This window comes from Rhinatrema bivittatum, chromosome 3 (assembly GCF_901001135.1).
Source record: "Rhinatrema bivittatum chromosome 3, aRhiBiv1.1, whole genome shotgun sequence".
NCBI classification, from domain to species: Eukaryota; Metazoa; Chordata; class Amphibia; order Gymnophiona; family Rhinatrematidae; genus Rhinatrema; species Rhinatrema bivittatum.
Genome location: NC_042617.1, coordinates 265090878 through 265109288, shown reverse-complemented (window position 1 = coordinate 265109288; position 18411 = coordinate 265090878). Strand labels below are relative to the sequence as shown.

Sequence of the window (18411 nt, the reverse complement as noted above, 5' to 3'; positions counted from 1 at the left end):
GATGGCCCTTTGCCCTTACCATGTGACAGGGTATCCGTGCCATTGGCCGGCCCCTGTCACATGGTAGGAGCACTGGATGGCCCGCGCCATTTTTAAAGATGGTGCCGGCCATCCATTACTCCTACCGGTACCAATAAACAAAACCGATAAACAAAACCGCGATCGGGCCGCACAAAAAAAAATTAACGATGTGAATCGGAACCGGAATCAGAACCGATTCCGGTTCCGATTCATATCTCTACTGCTCAGGGCAAAATATCTGTATGCAATGAATTCACTCATAGGTCCATGACTCCTTTACAGCCTGCTCCTCTCCAAGGAACTAAGCACCTCACCTTGTTTTGCTCCTGACTTTAGCAATTGATGCTAAATCAACAGTTTAGTGACAGCAACACATGTCAATTACTGATGTTGATTCTGTCCCCACCCTTTTAATTGAGACCCTTCCAGACATTAACAAGTGAATTTTCAATTGCTGGTGCGTGTAAAAACTGTGGGATACGTGTGTGGCCGGACTGCGTGTGTGATGCGCGCATTTTAGAATGCCCACAGCCACGCACATATCTCGTGGTACGCGCAGAAGAGCGGGCTGTGCAAAAAGGGGCAGGCCAGAGGAGGGGCGGGGACGGGGTGGGGGCCAGCTGGGACAATGCCATTAGGCACTTTCACTACTTACTACTGCTCGAGGGAGCAGGTAAGTATAAAAACAAAAATAAAGCTAGATAGAAGGGTTTTAGGGGGTCAGGAGGTAGAGGGGAAAAGGGCGGCAGGGTAGGTAGGGAGTTTATTGGAGCAGACTGGGAGGAAACTGGGGAAGGCTTTATTGCGTCGCCGCGCGTTTCAAGGAAAATCCCCCCTTGAATACACGAGTCGGTACGTCCATCGGCACGTCCATGTGCGCGTGCTGGGAACCACGTGCACATGGATGCCCGCGCGTGTTTCAAGCTCTACCTCTAAATGCCCTGATTGCTACTATGTCTCCTTGATTGATCTAATAAAACTGAGCAACTAGACCCATAGATGTACAGGAACAGCAGACTAGAACAGGATTGGAGCAATCAACTTAAACCCTGGAAAATTACCTCCAGACATATAACCACCATTTGTTTTCAGTTTACGTGACACATGGTGGTCTCAGGGCTCCAGGAAGGAGTGGTAAGTTCTTCCAAGGTACCCTGACTAAGCAGGTTGCTAATGAGAAGCCTAATAGCATCAAAGTGTTCATAAAAGATGGACTTGAAGGACATCAACATTCTTGAACACTGGTTGTTCCTATAAAATACAATGATAGAAGCAAAAAGGAATGTTGCCACCGTGTTAATTAATGAGGGCCAATTTAAGGGCATCAATTTTGCCTATGTGAATTGTGGTCAATATATTCATCCATGCCCTCAGTAGTGGCAGAGAGGGAGAGGGTGAGGACAGTCCAGCCTGAGCTTCAACCATCTGCTATTCCCATAGCCCCTCTTCCAGTGAACGTCTTCCAGAGATCCCATCCGTTTACGCTGTCCTCCAGTGTCATTTTGTAACAGACAAAGGACCAACAGATGCAGAGACAAGAAGTGACAAAGGTTAGGGTGCATAGCTCTTCCTCTTCCTTATACCTGTGATTTTGGAGCTAAGCAACTAAGAAGAAAGCTGCACCTGCTACATTCTTTTCCTGTATTTGCTGTTTGAACTTATCAATACAGAAAGATAACTGAGAAGTCCCTGTGATGCCTAAAACTGTCTTACATACAGCCTAAAAGAAGCAAGGGAACTGGTGGACCTTCAGACAAAGGACCTTTGTGTAGGTAGTTCAGTGAATTCTATTCAGAAAAAGTACAGAAAAGTGAAGCCAGTTATACAAGGTCATCATTTTTGTTTCTTATTTTTCAATTATACCATACACTAAGACCTTGAAACCTTCTTTGCGTATACTGTATTTCTGTGTTGCAAACTTTCTAATATTTATTAAAAGTTTACTGTCACAATTTTTTTCTTGGGGACCCTCTCACCCCACGGATAAAGATAAAATATGCTATCATCTATGTTCACCAAAAATAAAGAACTTTAGACAAAGTGGTATGGCTTTCAATCCTCAAAAAGAGAAGCCAGTTTTTATGAAACCTTCCTTCACACCCAAATAACAAACAGAAGAAAAAGCCTGGAATGATGCTGTGTGTAAGCAGAAGAACCCTTCCACATCACTTCATAATAGAATGAGCCCACAAATGTTCTCTGTTGCAGATGCAACGCTATGGAACCAGCTCCCCTTGAATTTATGTAAGGAAGGCTGTGGGAAGACGTTTAAAAAACAGCTAAAAATGCACCTATTTAAGCAGGCCTTTACATTGCCGTGATCAATCTATATAGATCATTGAGAATCTCACTGGCTCCATATTTGTTCATCCTTTACTAAATGTATTTTTATGCATGTTTTAACCTGGAAATCTCTTAGAACATGGGATTATGTGGAATGTACATTTTTTAAAAGAAAGTAAATAAATGTTTAAGTCTCAGCTAGGTCTGGTCCATGACTCTTAATATCAATCAGAATTACACACTGAATAAATGCATTTTAAACTGTTTTTCATCTAACATTTATAGTAATGGTATTTAGAACTCAAGTTGAAGAGACCTAGATCTCATCCAATTACAACTTTTCAATATAAATCATCAAAACTAAATATACTTTTAGAGAACAGATTTTATAATTAGGGAAATGTGAAGTTTCCAAAATCAAATTCAAACCAGACAGATATCATCCAGGTTAGAGTTTGACAAAATCCGCAGATAAGCCTAAAATCCACAGATGATCCTGAGATCCACTGGGAAAAATCATTGCATTTTTCTCTATGGATATCGATGAGATCTGATATGGATCTGATGAAAGTTCAATCTAATCTGCTGGTCTATCAAAATCTGTGTTGGATTTGGTAGTATCCATTTTGGATTTCTGTAGATATGCTGCAGATTTTGTTAACAGGGGGTATCTTTTATTAAAAGAGGTTTACTGAACAAACTGAATCAAAAAATGGTTCAATTCTTTTTGTAAAAAAAAGATTCCCATACCCTTACTTAATAAATAATCTTCTCACTTATCTTGTCCAGTGTTGACCACATTATTTGTAACTAACCCTAAGATTTGAAAATAGGATGAAATATACTATTGTCATGCTTTTAGACCTTGTGAGCCCCTATGTTCCTCCTTAAACCAGGGCAAGACCAGGCAGGATGCCTGGTCCCCTTTAATTCCCCTTGTGAGAGAGAGAGCTCTGTGGGCAGGGCCCAACAGGGGAGGAATAAGAGCTGAGACCCAGGTGGGTAAATTAGGGCAGGCCCAGGTCTCCAGGAGGAAGGCAGCTCTTGTATAATATTGCTGTCCAAACACTAAGCTATAATGAAGCTGTATGAGTACCGAGGAAAGTGGTACTAACTGTAAGTAAATGGAGTACACTGTTCTGAAGGTAAAGGCAGTCTACTAATGTGTATGTGTTAGTGGCAAATAAAGATAAAGTGTTTCAAGAAATTCTGGAGTCAATCCAGGTTTGTATCAGGGAATCACTGCTTGTTCCCACAGTGCTATTTGATCAAACCTGAGTGAAGCATATAGCTGACTCTTGTCCATTTTCCTAAATAATCAAAACAGTTTGCTTCATCTTGTTTCTCTAAATTAATAGCATATTTTAATAATAATTTTAAATATCTTCTTGCTAGTCACTAACATTTGCTCCCAAGTTTTTTTCCAACAATGGGCAGTGGGAGGAGGTTTTGGATATTCAGGATTCCTCCCCTTCCCATAACTCCACACTTTGAGGGGAAGTCTTCAATGGGGAATAAAATCTCCTGAAGCACACTCGATTATTTAGTGGTTTAGGAGCTGAGGAGAAGGAAAGAAGCTATAGATCATCCCTAGATCTCAAGTGAGTGGGTTGGAGAGAGTGGGAAGGCGACTGGAGAAGGAGTAGGAGCTTAGCTATTGGATCTTTTCCTCATCCTTGGTGGTCATGATCAACAGTTAAGATTTTTGCAGTAAAGAGATTGATTTGGTCTGGAGGAAAGGGCATTCACCTGGGATCCTGAAAGGCTGCAATCCAAGATCTTTTTGCCCACACGAATAGAGAAGCAAGGGTGAGAAGAATTTGAGACTCTTGGGCCTAAGAACTCAAGAGACCTGCAGATTTTTGGAGTGTTGGATAACAGTTTGGGAGTTTTGGGGATTTGTTGGACTTTGTTAAGATTTTTTATTTTGGGAACATTTTTCCGTCTTTTTTTCCATGATGGAGCTTACCCTACCCTTCAAGGGGAGGGGTTCCTCAACATAGGTGATAGTGCAGGAAAAAGGAAACCTATAAGGAGATCTGGAATGGACTATGGGTTTTTTTTATCATTTTAATAGTTTTGATGCTATTCTTAATGTTTTCAATTCTGGTCAGATACTCATTTTCAAGTTAAAGTAAACTGTTTGACTATTTTTCTAGTACCCTTTTTCTCTGTATGGATGGACATTGTTAATTTGTGCTCATTCAGTTGGAGTATGAGTTTGTGTACAAAAGAACTAGTGACTGTGCCAGGGACCCAGGAAGATAACCCCCTCCCCCCATTCCCACTCCTGCCCACTGGACTTGAACCCTGGAAATCCATAGCAGCCCTGGATGATGTTTACAGCACAAATGGGGGACTGGCCACATGGCCAACTGCACACTTCTACTTTTTTTCAAGTTGTAACTATGGTTTTGTTTCTGAATTATAAAAAGGGAATTTCTAGTTCCTAAACAGCAAGGATAGGAAATGAAAGCGAATGATTGTGCTGATCCACTGAGCAGAAAAGGTAGGAAAACATAGTCCCAAACCGCAGTGGCACAGAATAACAAACAACAAAGACTAATCATTAAGGAAATAAAGAAACAGAATATACAGAAATCTTATGGGAGGTGAGAAAATACATTTTCTCTAATATGAGCTACAGAATTAATAAAAGAAGGTTTTTTTCTTAATGCCACTGTGAGGAGGGGACGGAGTTGAATGGAGTTGAGAATAACTCTGTAAGGCAGCCCAGTGCTATTTTGAAGCAGTTGATTTAATGACCAATTTATCTAGCATGGATTAGAATTCACTTTCCCATTGTAAAGAAAAAAATGATTTATGACAGGATGAGGATATAATATAACTGTTTGACATTCATAATCTTTTTTAATAGCATAGATAGCTAATCAAACATCACTAACATTTAACCATCAATTTCTTACAATAAGGCATAGTTTTTGGAAGTTTCTCCATGCTTTAATTAACCACTTCGCAGCTAAGGCCACTGGGTGACTTCTATGCTAAGCAAATGGAATCCCATGATAAATCAGATTCAATTTTACTGCACTGAAGGGGTTAACAGGATTACTTGGAATTCAGTGGTCATCACAAATCAGTATGTGGTGCTCAAATATAGTACTTGTTGCCACTGGGAGCCATCAATGACCCTGAATTGACAAACTGCCACCCAAAGTACTACTGATGTGATTTATTCTTGCAGTCATTAGTTTCACAGCTCATTGCTTTAAAGGACTAAGGTGGCTTCCAACACAGACAGGAAAAGCCTGACAGAAATAGCACTCAGCAGCACCACTGATGGGCAAAAGCAGGTGACTGCCTGTCAGTGCACTGCCTGCCTGCATGCTCTCCAGCTCTTATCAACAGAATTACTGTAAGTGCATGTCAGTTCATGTCAAAAGCAGTACACTTTTTAAACATGTAACAGAAATTCAAAATATGTATATATGGATGCCACATGCACAGGGGGGGGGGACCTACTGGTGCTGTGGAATATCTTTTGAAAATACCAATGCTTAAAAACAAAACAAAATATAGGTTCGTCTATACAATCCATATGCACTGGTGCAATGCCCCATAGAAATATGTGGGTGCTGCATGCATCCTGTCACACCCTCCAGGTGTTTCCAGTGTTATACTAAAGAGTAACGGTGTGCATGGCAAAATATTCAATTTCAATTTCCTTTTTTTTTTTTGTTTTGATTAATCTTCATTTTAAAATGTAAATGTTATTTTTTTTAGCACATACTAATTCAAAAGACATGCACTAACTTGAAATAATATGCAGTAATTCAGCTAGCGCAGTATTTGAATTAGTGTTAACTAGTTAGGTTAGTGCACACTAGTTTGATTTAATGTGTGCTATTTGACTTATTGCTCACGATTTCAAACTAGTGCACACTAAAACTGAAAAGGAAAAAAACCTGAAATTTTGTGGGCTTTTGGGTGTTTATATTTAAAAAAACAACATGAAATCAAATAGACAATGTTTCAAATGAGAGCACCTCCCTCCCGAAGGGTCCTGAAGAATTTTACAAGCAATGAATCTAATGACTTTGCAGAGGACTTGTAGCCCAAAAGAATAAAGGGCTTCAGCAAAATACAGACCAAAAATGCTGGTCAGTCCAGCAATAGGAGATTTCGAAAATGTCAACTCTTTGCTAGCAAATCATGCAGCATTGAGCACACTTATCAGCACTTCTAGCCAAAATCTGCAGGGAATTTTCAAAGCCATATAATCCAGGAAATAGAAATTTACCAGGTTAAATTATCCTGTTTGAAAGTTACCTTCCCTCTCTCTGGCTAAACATACAGAGGGACTTCCACAGCATATGTAAATTTCACTAGATTGAGGGTAGGGAGAGAATAGGATGAGGAAGCAGCGCGTGTGGATCTTATTTTCAAATACAGCAAATTTCTACTTGCAGAAAAAAGAAAAGTAGGTGTAAAGCCCGTAGCTGCTTTGTCCCCGTAGGCAGTTTTCAAAAGGAAAATACCTTCCTGGTTTCCCTTTGAAAATTGGATACAAGGTTCATGGTTACTGGCTTTGCAGCTAAGTGGGCTTCCTCAGTATTGCACCTGATATTTATAACAGCAATGTACCTCTCTTATGAATATGTTTTGTTTTTTTTTTTGGGATCTGCCCCTTTGACAAGCATATAATAGCATTTTCATGTTTGTTTGGCTGTTAAGTAGTAAATGAAAACAGGTAACAAGCAGTAATTCAGGAAGTATTTGATTGAGCATATCATAAATATGTAACTCACATCTTAAAACAGGATCCAGAAAACTAATTAGGAAAAATACAAGGGCTGCTTCAAATATCTTTACCAAAAAAACAAACAAACAAACCAAAACCCCAAGATTATCCTTAAATGTCAAGTTCTCTACAGCACACATTGTTCAGAATTAACATTTTCAAAGATGAAATGAAAAACAAAACCAAAGACTCCGTTAAGTTAGTTGTAAACTTCTTAAAGCGCTGCAAGAAAGACGTATATAAAGAATGAATGAACTCTAATAGGCCTGGAAGTTTCTCTTTTTTTAAAGTGCATAAGAAGATTTTGATTTGAGGGACTAGGAGGAGGTGGTGAATTGGGTTCTGGAGGCAGGTGAGCAGGAACCCCTTCTCGTGCGAGTGGTCTTGCTGCATCAGTCCTAGGAGGAGAAATAATTAAGAAGGCCGCGTCATTATTCCTTACCTCTCGCAGCGCTGTCCTCTGTGCCCAGGAGGGCAATTGTCGCATACCAAGCCGCGACTTTGGTCCACGTGGCACGTTGGGTTGAAGCTAGGTGGGTGTTGGGCAAGAACAGGAACCAAAAGAAAACACAAACAAAAATTCATTAGGAGTATTGTTCCCTGCCCTCGCCAGAGCAATTCACTTTGAAAGTGGGTGGCCAGGAATATCCTTCCAGGCTCACACATGGAGCTTTGGTTTGCCTTCAACCAATCTATGTTGAAATGGCACTTGCTATTTCTGTTGACACCGGATACAGCATGGCAAGTGGCAGCATCCCGACAGTATGCTGTTATGGGACTTACTTTAGCATTGCTGCTGAACTGGTGCACCAGTATAACACCAGGAATGTGCAGCTGCTTGTCTACAGGACTAACAGCAACACACACACACACACACACACACACACAGAAAAAGAACCCCTCCCTCCAAGAAACCCAGCCACTTCCTCCTCTGTCAGTTCACTCTTTGAAACTGGATTACAACTGAACATAGCACTCGGAAAGGCTGATCTCTTGGGGGGGTTAAAAGAACGTGTGACAAAAAAAATTATCGGTGATGCTTTTCAATTAAAAAAAAAAACAACTACAGCTGAGAAAAAAGGAACAAGAGCAAACCAGTTGGCTGCTCAGGAGTTTCTTTGGTTTATTCTAAGAGAGGTTGCAGAGTTGAGCATTAGCAGCGCAAGTCTAGCCACCTATACATGCTACAGTTCTCAAATGCTACATCTCTGTGGTATATTTGCCTTACATTGTTCCACTTTCTGCCTATCAGTCATGTCTCTTGCCTGCCACGTCCCCTTATAGAATGGGTATCCTGAATAGACAGAGTAATCTAGCGCTGCACTACCACAAATAAGGTAGGGACAAAAGGGAGCAGTAATTTGTCTTCTTCTGGACTCCTGCAACCAAAAAATACCACTAATGCAGGTAATGACAAAAATATTTCTAAAGAACCCACATCGCTGACATAATAAAGGAGTTTTTTTTAAATAGATTTTCAACCATTATATCAAAAAACACTAAAAAAAAATCAAAAATTTTTTTTTTAGTGAGAACAATGGTAGTTTCATATAATGAATATATTGGTATCATCCAGGTTACCCATGTTCTAATTATAATCATGAACATTAGGGATGTGAATCGTTTTAGGACGATTAAAATTATCGTCCGATAATTTTAATATCGTCTTAAACCGTTATGGAACACAATACAATAGAGATTCTAACGATTTATCGTTATAAATCGTTAGAATCGTGAGCCGGCACACTAAAACCCCCTAAAACCCACCCCCGACCCTTTAAATTAAATCCCCTACCCTCCCGAACCCCCCCCCCCCCCCAAATGACTTAAATAACCTGCGGGTCCAGTGGCGGTCCGGAACGGCAGCAGTCCGGAACGGGCTCCTGCTACTGAATCTTGTTGTCTTCAGCCGGCGCCATTTTCCAAAATGGCGCCGAAAAATGGCGGCGGCCATAGACGAACACGATTGGACGGCAGGAGGTCCTTCCGGACCCCCGCTGGACTTTTGGCAAGTCTTGTGGGGGTCAGGAGGCCCCCCCCAAGCTGGCCAAAAGTTCCTGGAGGTCCAGCGGGGGTCAGGGAGCGATTTCCCGCCGCGAATCGTTTTCGTACGGAAAATGGCGCCGGCAGGAGATCGACTGCAGGAGGTCGTTCAGCGAGGGTTCCGGCGCCTCGCTGAACGACCTCCTGCAGTCGATCTCCTGCCGGCGCCATTTTCCGTACGAAAACGATTCGCGGCGGGAAATCGCTCCCTGACCCCCGCTGGACCTCCAGGAACTTTTGGCCAGCTTGGGGGGGGGGGCCTCCTGACCCCCACAAGACTTGCCAAAAGTCCAGCGGGGGTCCGGTAAAGATGAAGCTCCAGCGGCCTCTGTCTATCAGCCTACTCTGCCTAATGACGGTGGCAACTCGTAGGTCCCTACCTATGGGTTGCATCAACCCCACCTCGGCCCAAGGGTCCACCTCCGATGCAACAGGGTGCAAAGGCCATGGAGTCAGTGGAGCCCTGTGCCCTCAAGGCTATTCCAGGCCTGGCATCTAAGGTACAAGAACAGCAGCAGTTTCTTGAGGCACTGGCCTCCTCCATTGATCTTCTCCATGCCCGGCTTGATGCCCTCACCAGCAATCCGGTTTCTATACTGGCTCCTCCTCATCCACAGCCATCATCGATGCCTCAAGCACTGCTGGCCCAACAGCACCCCAACGTTTCAACGGTGACTCCAAACTCTGCAGAGGGTTTATCAACCAATCCTATATACAATTTGCTCTGCAGCTCTCCGTCTTACAGGATGAACTGACCAAAGTCACCTTCATCCTATCTCGTCTTGAAGGGAAGGCGCTGGCCTGGGCTTCACCCTTATGGGAATGGTCAGACTCACTCCTAAGGGAGTTATCTCAGTTTGTGGCTGTGTTTTGACGGACATTTGATGATTCTGGCTGGCATGCCATGGCAAGCACCAACTTCTTACATCTTAGACAAGGTCAACGACGTCTCTTCGACTATACCATTGAGTTTCAGAGTTTGGCTTCCGAGCTCGCTTGGCAGGAAGACTGCCTACGAGCTATCTACCTGGATGGACTTTCCTCGCAGCTGAAGGATGAGCTGTCTGCAAGGGAGCTCCCTTCCTCTCTCGTGGACCTTATAGACTTTACAGGCCGAATCGATCATCGTCTCCAAGAGTGTCACCGGGAGAGTTGGATGCCCAAGAAGCCCTCTCACCACCGACCACCAGCCCTGCTCCGAGTACGGTTTCCATTGTGGCCAAGACGGAAGAGCCCATGCAGTTGGGCCGTGGGTGGCTGACACCAGAAGAGCACCTCTGGCGGAGACAAACCGGTCTGTGTCTGTATTGCGGAGCACCTGGCCACCATCTACAGACTTGCCCGGTCCAACCGGGAAACTTCCCAGCCTAAGTTCAGTAGGGGGTCCTGAAATTGGGCGCAACTTCTCCGGCCCCTCAACTGTGAGTACTGGTCACCCTGATCTGGGACTCCCAGTCCTTCACAGTTCTTGCTCTGGTGTGTTCCGGAGCAGGAGGTAATTTCATTCTCAAGGATCTAGTTCAGCTCCTGGGTATAAAGACCCATCCTCTAGAGACCTCCTTGTGCATAGCATCTATTTATGGAGAACCGTTACCCGGTCGAATATTCCTTACTACGGAGCCAGTTCAATTGCTCACTGGCGCCTTGCACACAGAAGAACTTGAACTGTTAGTATTGGAGAAATCCATCCATCCAGTAGTCCTAGGACTCCCCTGGCTCCAAAAGCACTCCCCCCAATTTAATTGGGGTTTGTTGCAACTGGTGGAGTGGGGCCCTGCCTGCCACCTATCTACAGAAAGTGGTACTGCCGCCTGTGGTTTCTCTGGCTGCCACTTCTTCAGGAATATCCGCTCTTTATGTGGATTTCGAAGATGTATTTTCCAAGCAAAAGGCAGACCTCTTCTGCCTCTTTGGAGGTTCGATTGTCCCATTGACCTTCCTGGGGCCATGCCTCCCCGAGGACGCACCTATCCTCTGTCTCTCCCAGAGACAAAGGCCATGATGGAATACATCCAAGAAAATCTTGCAAAGGTATTCATCCGCACCTCTACCTCTCCTGCCGGGGCAGGATTCTTTTTTGTGACCAAGAAGGATGGATCGCTCAGGCCATATATTGACTTTCACAGCCTAAACTCCATCACCCGTAAAGACAAGTACCCTCTGCCACTGATCTCAGAATTATTCGATCGCTTACACAAAGTTGGATTTACGCGGTGCGTATAACTTGGTATGGATCCATTCCAACGACATTTGGAAGACCGCCTTTAACACCCAGGATGGGCATTACGAATACCTGGTGATGCCTTTCGGCCTCTATAACTCGCCCACAGTTTTCCAACGAATGATGAATGACATTTTCAGAGATTTGCTGTATACCAAGGTTGTGGCATACTTGGACGAAATCCTTGTCTTTTCTAAGGATTTGGCCATACACCACACTGATGTCCGTACCGTCCTCCAACGCCTTCGTGAGAATCACTTATTTGCAAAGTTGGATAAGTGCTTATTTGAGAAATCCAGTCTGCCTTTCCTCGGATACATTATCTCCCAACGAGGATTTTCTATGGACCCTGCCAAGTTGAAAGGAATCCGAGATTGGTTGCAACCCATGGGTCTTAAAGCCCTCCAGCGCTTCCTGGGATTTCTAAATTACTATTGCCATTTTATCCCACACTATTCCACTTTGACTGCTCCTTTGACAGCATTGACTCTTAAGGGAAAAGACACTCGATATTAGACTCCGGAAGCTATTGCAGACTTCCATCGCCTCAAGGAGGCCTTCCAGACGGGGTCTTGTCTACATCACCGAGACCCAAACTGTTCTTTTCAAGTGGAAGAGGATGCCTCCGCGATTGGAGCTGGGGTGGTCCTGAGCCAACGCACTGCTTCCGGTTCTACAGTCCCATGTTCGTTCTATTCCTGCAAGCTCTCATCCGCAGAACAGAACTATAGTAGATTTAGAGTTACTTGCCATAAAATTAGCCCTTGAAGAATTAGCCCTTGAAGAATAGCGCCCATGGTTAGAGGGCGCGCAACACAAGTTCATCGTGTTCACTGACCATAAGAACCTGGAACATTTGAGCCATGCTCAGCATCTCAACACCCGTCAAGCCTAATGGGCCCTGTTCTTTTCCAGGTTCAATTTTGAGCTTCGTTACTGTACGGCTGAAAAAAAACCTCTGGGCAGATGTCCTATCATGCTCCTTCGAGCCTGAAGACACCCCAGAAGAACCCGGTCTATAAGAGACCCAGCTTGTATCTGTCTATCTGCTACTCACCCAGTCCCTGCTGGCAAGACTGTCATGCCCCGATGACGCTGAGAAATAGTACTCCGCTGTGCGCATGATTCTAAGTTTGCTGGTCACCCAGGGCAAGCACAAACCTTGGCGCGGCTCCTGCGGTTCTTCTGGTGGACTACTATGTTCCCTAACGCTAAAGCATACGTCAAATCCTGTAACACTTGTGCGCAGCAAAAGCCCCCAGACAGTTGACCCTGAGGTCTACTGCAACCACTTCCAGCTCCTGAGGAACCGTGGACCCACCTGTCTATGGATTTCATCATGAATTTGCCTCTATCTAAGGGTCATGCCGTAATATGGGTAACCATAGACCGATTTTCAAAAATGGCCCATTTCATCCCTCTACCGGGCCTACCATCTGCTCCAGAACTGGCACGCCTATTCTTCTGTCACATCTTCAGATTACATGGCCTACCCAGGACATTGTCTCTGATAGAGGTCCTCAATTTGCTGCCAGATATTGGCGCGCTCTTTGCCGAAAATTCAGTATCAACATCAGTCTGACAACTGCTTACCACCCCCAAGCCAACAGACAAGCCGAGCGAATGTATTGCTCTTTAAAGGCCTTCCTGTATGCTTACATCAATGATTGCCAAGACAATTGGTCTGAACTTCTCCCTTGGGCGGAGTTTTCTCGCAATGCCTACCTTGCCACAGCTAAAGGCACGTCACTGTTCTCCATCGACTATGGAAACCAACTACGACTACCACTGCCCATACCTTTGTCAGTACCATCCTCTACGGCGCAGGCTACTGTGGATGCTCTCAAGGTTTTATGGGAACAGACAAATCTTTGCTTATGTCAAGCCGCTTCCTGGGCCAAGAGAATTGCTGACAGTCACCGTTGCTCAGCTCCTGAATTCCTTTCTGGCCAGAAAGTCTGGTTAAGTACTCGGTATATCCGACTCTGAATACCTTCTCAAAGGTTCGCTCCAAGGTACATTGGACCTTTTATGGTCACCCAACGCATTGGACCAGTTACATACCATCTTCGGCTGCCTCCTATGCTGGGAATACATAATACGTTTCACATATCTCTTCTAAAACCTGTGGTCCTGTCCTGGCCTTCCCGAAAACTCCTGAACCACCTTCATTGGTGGCTGAGACTGATATGATCTACAAGGTAAATGAAGTCCTCAATGTCCACTGAAGGGGCCCACTGGTGGGAATACCTCCTTTCTTGGGAGGGTTATGGACCCAAAAATAATTCATGGGAACCAGCTCAGAACATCCTGGACAAAACCCTCCTCCTGAACTTTCATCATGCTCATCCGAGCAAACACTGACTTCCAAGGGGGTACTGTTACACGTGCCGTCTGCGGCAGACCCACGGCACAGCCCCCCTCACCCTTCTACAGTGACTCCAGCTCCTGGTTCCTCCTCGTTGGCTGCAGTGGGCCGTCAGCTCCATCTACGGACCTCCCCCAATGCCTCCGGCCCTGCTGCAGTCCCTGGCATTCCTGGTCCTGCTACTACTTCTCGTCGGTCCTCTCTGCGTGGCCCGTGGAGAGACGCTGCTACCCGTGCTGTGCCCCTCCCTAGCTGCACGCTTACGCCCATTGATGTTTAAGTAGGGACCGCGGCAGTAAACTAGATGTGGCCCCGGATGATGATGTCAATCTATCTACAGTATTTAAGCATAGGCTCCGCTCCCTAGCGTTGCCTTTGTAACAGGTCTCCTCGCTGGTCGAGTACTCGTCGTCTCCTAGAATCGTCTCATCTCTGTGTTCCTGTTCCTCATTGATCCTGGTTCCTGTCTCCTTGCTCCTACCCTGCTTCATACCTCGGATTGATTACACGGACTTTGACTCTGCTTTGCCCGACTTCGTCATTGACTCTCTCTAAGCCTGGACCTCTGCTTCACCTGACCACGCCATTGACTCTCTCCAAGTCCGGATCTTTGCTTCACCTGACTACGCTATTGCCTATCTCCAGACCCAGACCTCTGCTTCGCCTGACTACGCTATTGCCTATCTCCAGACCCAGACCTCTGCTTTGCCTGACTACGCTATTGCTAATAGCCCAGACCTCTGCTTTGCCTGACTACGCTATTGCCTATCTCCAGACTCAGACCTCTGCTTCGCCTGACTACGCTATTGCCTATCTCCAGACCCAGACCTCTGCTTCGCCCGACTACGCTATTGCCTATCTCCAGACCCAGACCTCCGCTTTGCCCAACTACACTATTGCCTATCTCCAGACCCAGACCTCCACTTTGCCCGACTACACTATTGCCTATCTCCAGACCCAGACCTCCGCTTCGCCCGACTACACTATTGCCTATCTCCAGACCCAGACCTCTGCTTCGCCTGACTACGTTATTGACTATCTCTGTGATCAGACCTCAGCCTCGCTTGCCACTGCCTTTGGATTGCCGCCAGCCCTGAGTCAAGCCTGCTCTTCAATGCTTCTCCAGCTTACTCCCTGGAGGTGATTTACTCAGGCCTGCTCTTGCTTGAGCACCCTCTGTCTGTCTCTGTTCCATTGGTGCTCGAGTTTCCAGGACACTACCCTGTCCAGAGTAAGACTGTACCATCTCTGACCTGCTTTCTCGGGGCTGAACCAACTCTTACCTCGACTACACATAGAGGGCCAACTAAGTCCTGCCAGCCCTGGCACCCAAAGGCTCCACCCACCGGGAACGAGGGCTGGTATAGGTGAAGCCCCAGCTTGGGATCGGTGGTTTGGGTAATTGCCAGGTTCTTGTGGCCTGGTTTGGCCTCTGTTGGAAACAGGATGTTGGGCTTGATGGATCCTTGGTCTGACCCAGCTTGGCAATTTCTTATGTTCTTATGTTCTCTGTCTATCAGCTCACTCTGCCTGCCAACAGTGGTGACCTGTAGGCCCCTACCTAAGGGCTGTGTCAACCCCACCTCGGCCCAAGGGTCCACCTCCAACGCAACAAGCTATGTGTGTAGGAAATATCCTATTTCTTGCTAACAAGGAAAAGCAGTTAAGATGGATCCTCTGCCATCAGAAAAAATGGACATTGGCCTATATAGGCTATATACAGCTATGCAGAAAAAAAAAGGATTATGCAGTGCTGTGTATATGACTAAGTCCAATGGATTTATTGGCCCTTCTAGCCTACATGGCACATAAAAGAAGCCAAAAGCAATATTAGAACCATCTGGTACTGTATGAATCAGTTCTAAAATAACACTGGGGGCATCTTGTTATGGTCCTAAGTCTCTATCTGGGATCAAGTTTATCAGAGCCTTGTCAAACCTGGACAATTGTCATTTGTTACACTGACCGCTTGCTGACCTATGCCAGCAAAGGTCTGGCAAAAGAGGGGGAAAATCTGCTACTTAAAAGCCTTAATTATGCAGTCACCTGACTATGCATGAGGTGCTGAATTATGCATAGGTTAGCCCTTGAAAAGGAGCTGGCTGCCAGCACTCAGGACTGTCCATCATCATCCAATCGTTACCCATTAAAGAGAAGAAGGTGGTCCATCTGAGTGCTGTTGCCTGCACCCTGGATGAGCTCCTCGAACCCGCTGCAGAGAGAAAAGATCAAATCACTCCCAGGTGTCCCTAAATAGAGGAGCTGTGCGCACCTTTCTGCTAGAAAGTGGAAAAGGTGAAGCCCTTCTCAGCTCGGGATGTCCTGGTCTGGAGAATAGACCCTACTACCTCAGACTGCTGGGTCGAGGTCACGGAAAGACCTGCCTGCTGAAGATCCAGAGAGAGGGTTCAGCTGCAGGTCCCCTGTAGTAAGAACTTTAACTTTTATTCCCTAGTCTATGGGGCAGAAAGAGCTCATTAACATTCTATATTTGCAAGTCATGGCTAGAGAGATATGGGGCTAAAATTAAAATTAATTCATTTTAATCTGATAAGCACTGGATGTCAAATATGCTTTTGTAACTATTGCTTTTATTATGGTCTTTGTCCCTAATTGCCTATGTTTACTGATGAATTGCTAAACTTAGCCCTGTGTAACAAGAAATAAAAGAGATTTGTTTTTCTTTAACAGTTGGGTGATTTTTCTAAGAAACGAACAAGAGAGTCGCTGATAAAAAGTAGGAAAATATATAAAGGGAGGTGTGGTTGGAACTCACAACTCTTCTCCCTACATATATAATGGAGTTTCCGGACCAAGATTAGAGATTAGAATATCAAACTGTCCTGAAGAAATCGCAGCATAGCAAACAGGGAAACAGTATATCTGAAGTACAGTGAATGCCAATATTTAATCTGTGATCAGACAGCCAGATGTAAAATAAGCAGTAGTAATCTAATTGTGTGTGTGTTCCCTGTTTAGTCATTAAGCCTAGCCTGTGTAACTGTAGAATAACGTACTATAAAGACAAACTCTTTTGGTGAATTTTCTAATAAAACGGGCAGGAGGATCGGTGGTAAAATAAGGAGGTTGAAGTTAAAGTGAGATGGAGGTAGAAATCCTCATTCATCTCCCTACACATGGATGCCGAGATTCCTTTCTCTATGCGATTTAGAATGCACTCCACTAGAGCTCATGTGCCATTGTGGGTGGAGCCTTGATTATCATCTCTGGACAAGTTTTCCTGGATGGCGATGTAGTCTTCTTGCATACCTTCCAAGCTTTTCTGCTTGGACGTTTGAGCTCAGCAGGACACAGCCTTTGCGCATGCAGTGTTATCTGGACTGCGGGCAGCCTTCCGCCCTGTTCGGGAGTAGCTTTGGTACATCCCACTTGTGAGGATTGGCCTGTCTAAGTGCACAGGAAGGAGAAATTACTACTTTTCTGATAATTTCCTTTCCTATAATGAAGGCAAGCCAATCCCCAACCTACCCTCAGCTGTCAACTTTTGCCTTTATTTCGCCCTTTAGGTGTGGACATTGTAGAGTGTTGTTCCTGCTATTTGTTAGAGGACTGGTAAGTGTTTTAATTGGTCCCTTAGTTTAGTGAATGTTAATTTCTTTTGTCTGCACTCAGTGTTCTCTTTTGGTTGGAAGCCAGAGTGATTTGATTGTTAATCATTTTCAAGTATATTTAGTTTGTCAACAGTTTAGCTTTTCCAGAGAATACTGGCGGGCTGATGTTAGAGCAGGGCTATATATCCATGACGTCAGCTTTTACTCTATCTCCATCTGCTGGTAGAGGTGAGTAACCCACTTGTGGGGATTGGCATTTCTTCATTCTATTTATTTATTTATTTATTGGTTTTATATACCGGAAGTTCCTGTATACAATACATATCACTCCGGTTCACATTTAACAGATATAGCTATCGCCGGGTAGGCGGTTTACATGGAACATATCAAATATAATATAATGAACAGAAGAACTATAATACAGTATAATATATTATATTAAGAAACAACTATCAAGGAAATTATCAAGTTAGTAATAATTTCTCCTTATTAAAACATGTCCTGTTACAGAAAAATTTGACTGTGACAACCAAGTTCAGCAAAGATTTGCTTGACTTCAGACATCATTTCCTAGGAAAATTAATACTTAGTTCAGTTTTTAGTTTAGTTTTGGTTGGTTCATGTCTTTCTATGGACGAACCCATACTTAATGCACGTTACATAATCAGAGCATAGTACAAAGCCAGAGCATTCTCTATATTTGACTATCATAGCAGAGTAAAACTTAAATATGCAAAATATAGTTTACCACTACTCTCACTAAGAAACTTAGAGGGCAGTACTAATTTTATAACAGTGCATGGAGTGCAGACCTCATCTCTAATTTTCAAAGCAGACTTAAGCACATAAGTCTGTTTTGAAATTTAGCAGTCACACCAAAAAAACCCACACACACCAACGGTGTATTCCAGTACACACCAATGTAAACAATCCAAAAACAACAAGTGTCCTGGTACTAAATTTTAAATAGGACCTAATACGCCAAACTACTTATGTATGACCCTCTATTCACGGGCAGACATTGTCAGTACTGCTCGTTTTGCATAGGGGTCACTAAACCTTTAATCAAATATAATTTTTTGTTGATTTTCAAAAATTTTTAAGCAATTGCAATCGAGAATAAAAAAACGGATACTTATCC

General features: G+C 44.2%; 1 protein-coding gene across 1 annotated transcript in view; it reads right to left on the bottom strand.

Moving 5' to 3' along the window:
* LAMA2 (laminin subunit alpha 2) overlaps positions 1-18411 on the bottom strand; it is a 1492466-nt gene that overhangs the window by 607920 nt on the left and 866135 nt on the right. The window contains 1 exon segment of the mRNA XM_029596813.1: positions 7509-7595. Within this exon segment, the coding sequence (XP_029452673.1) occupies positions 7509-7595 (87 nt within the window).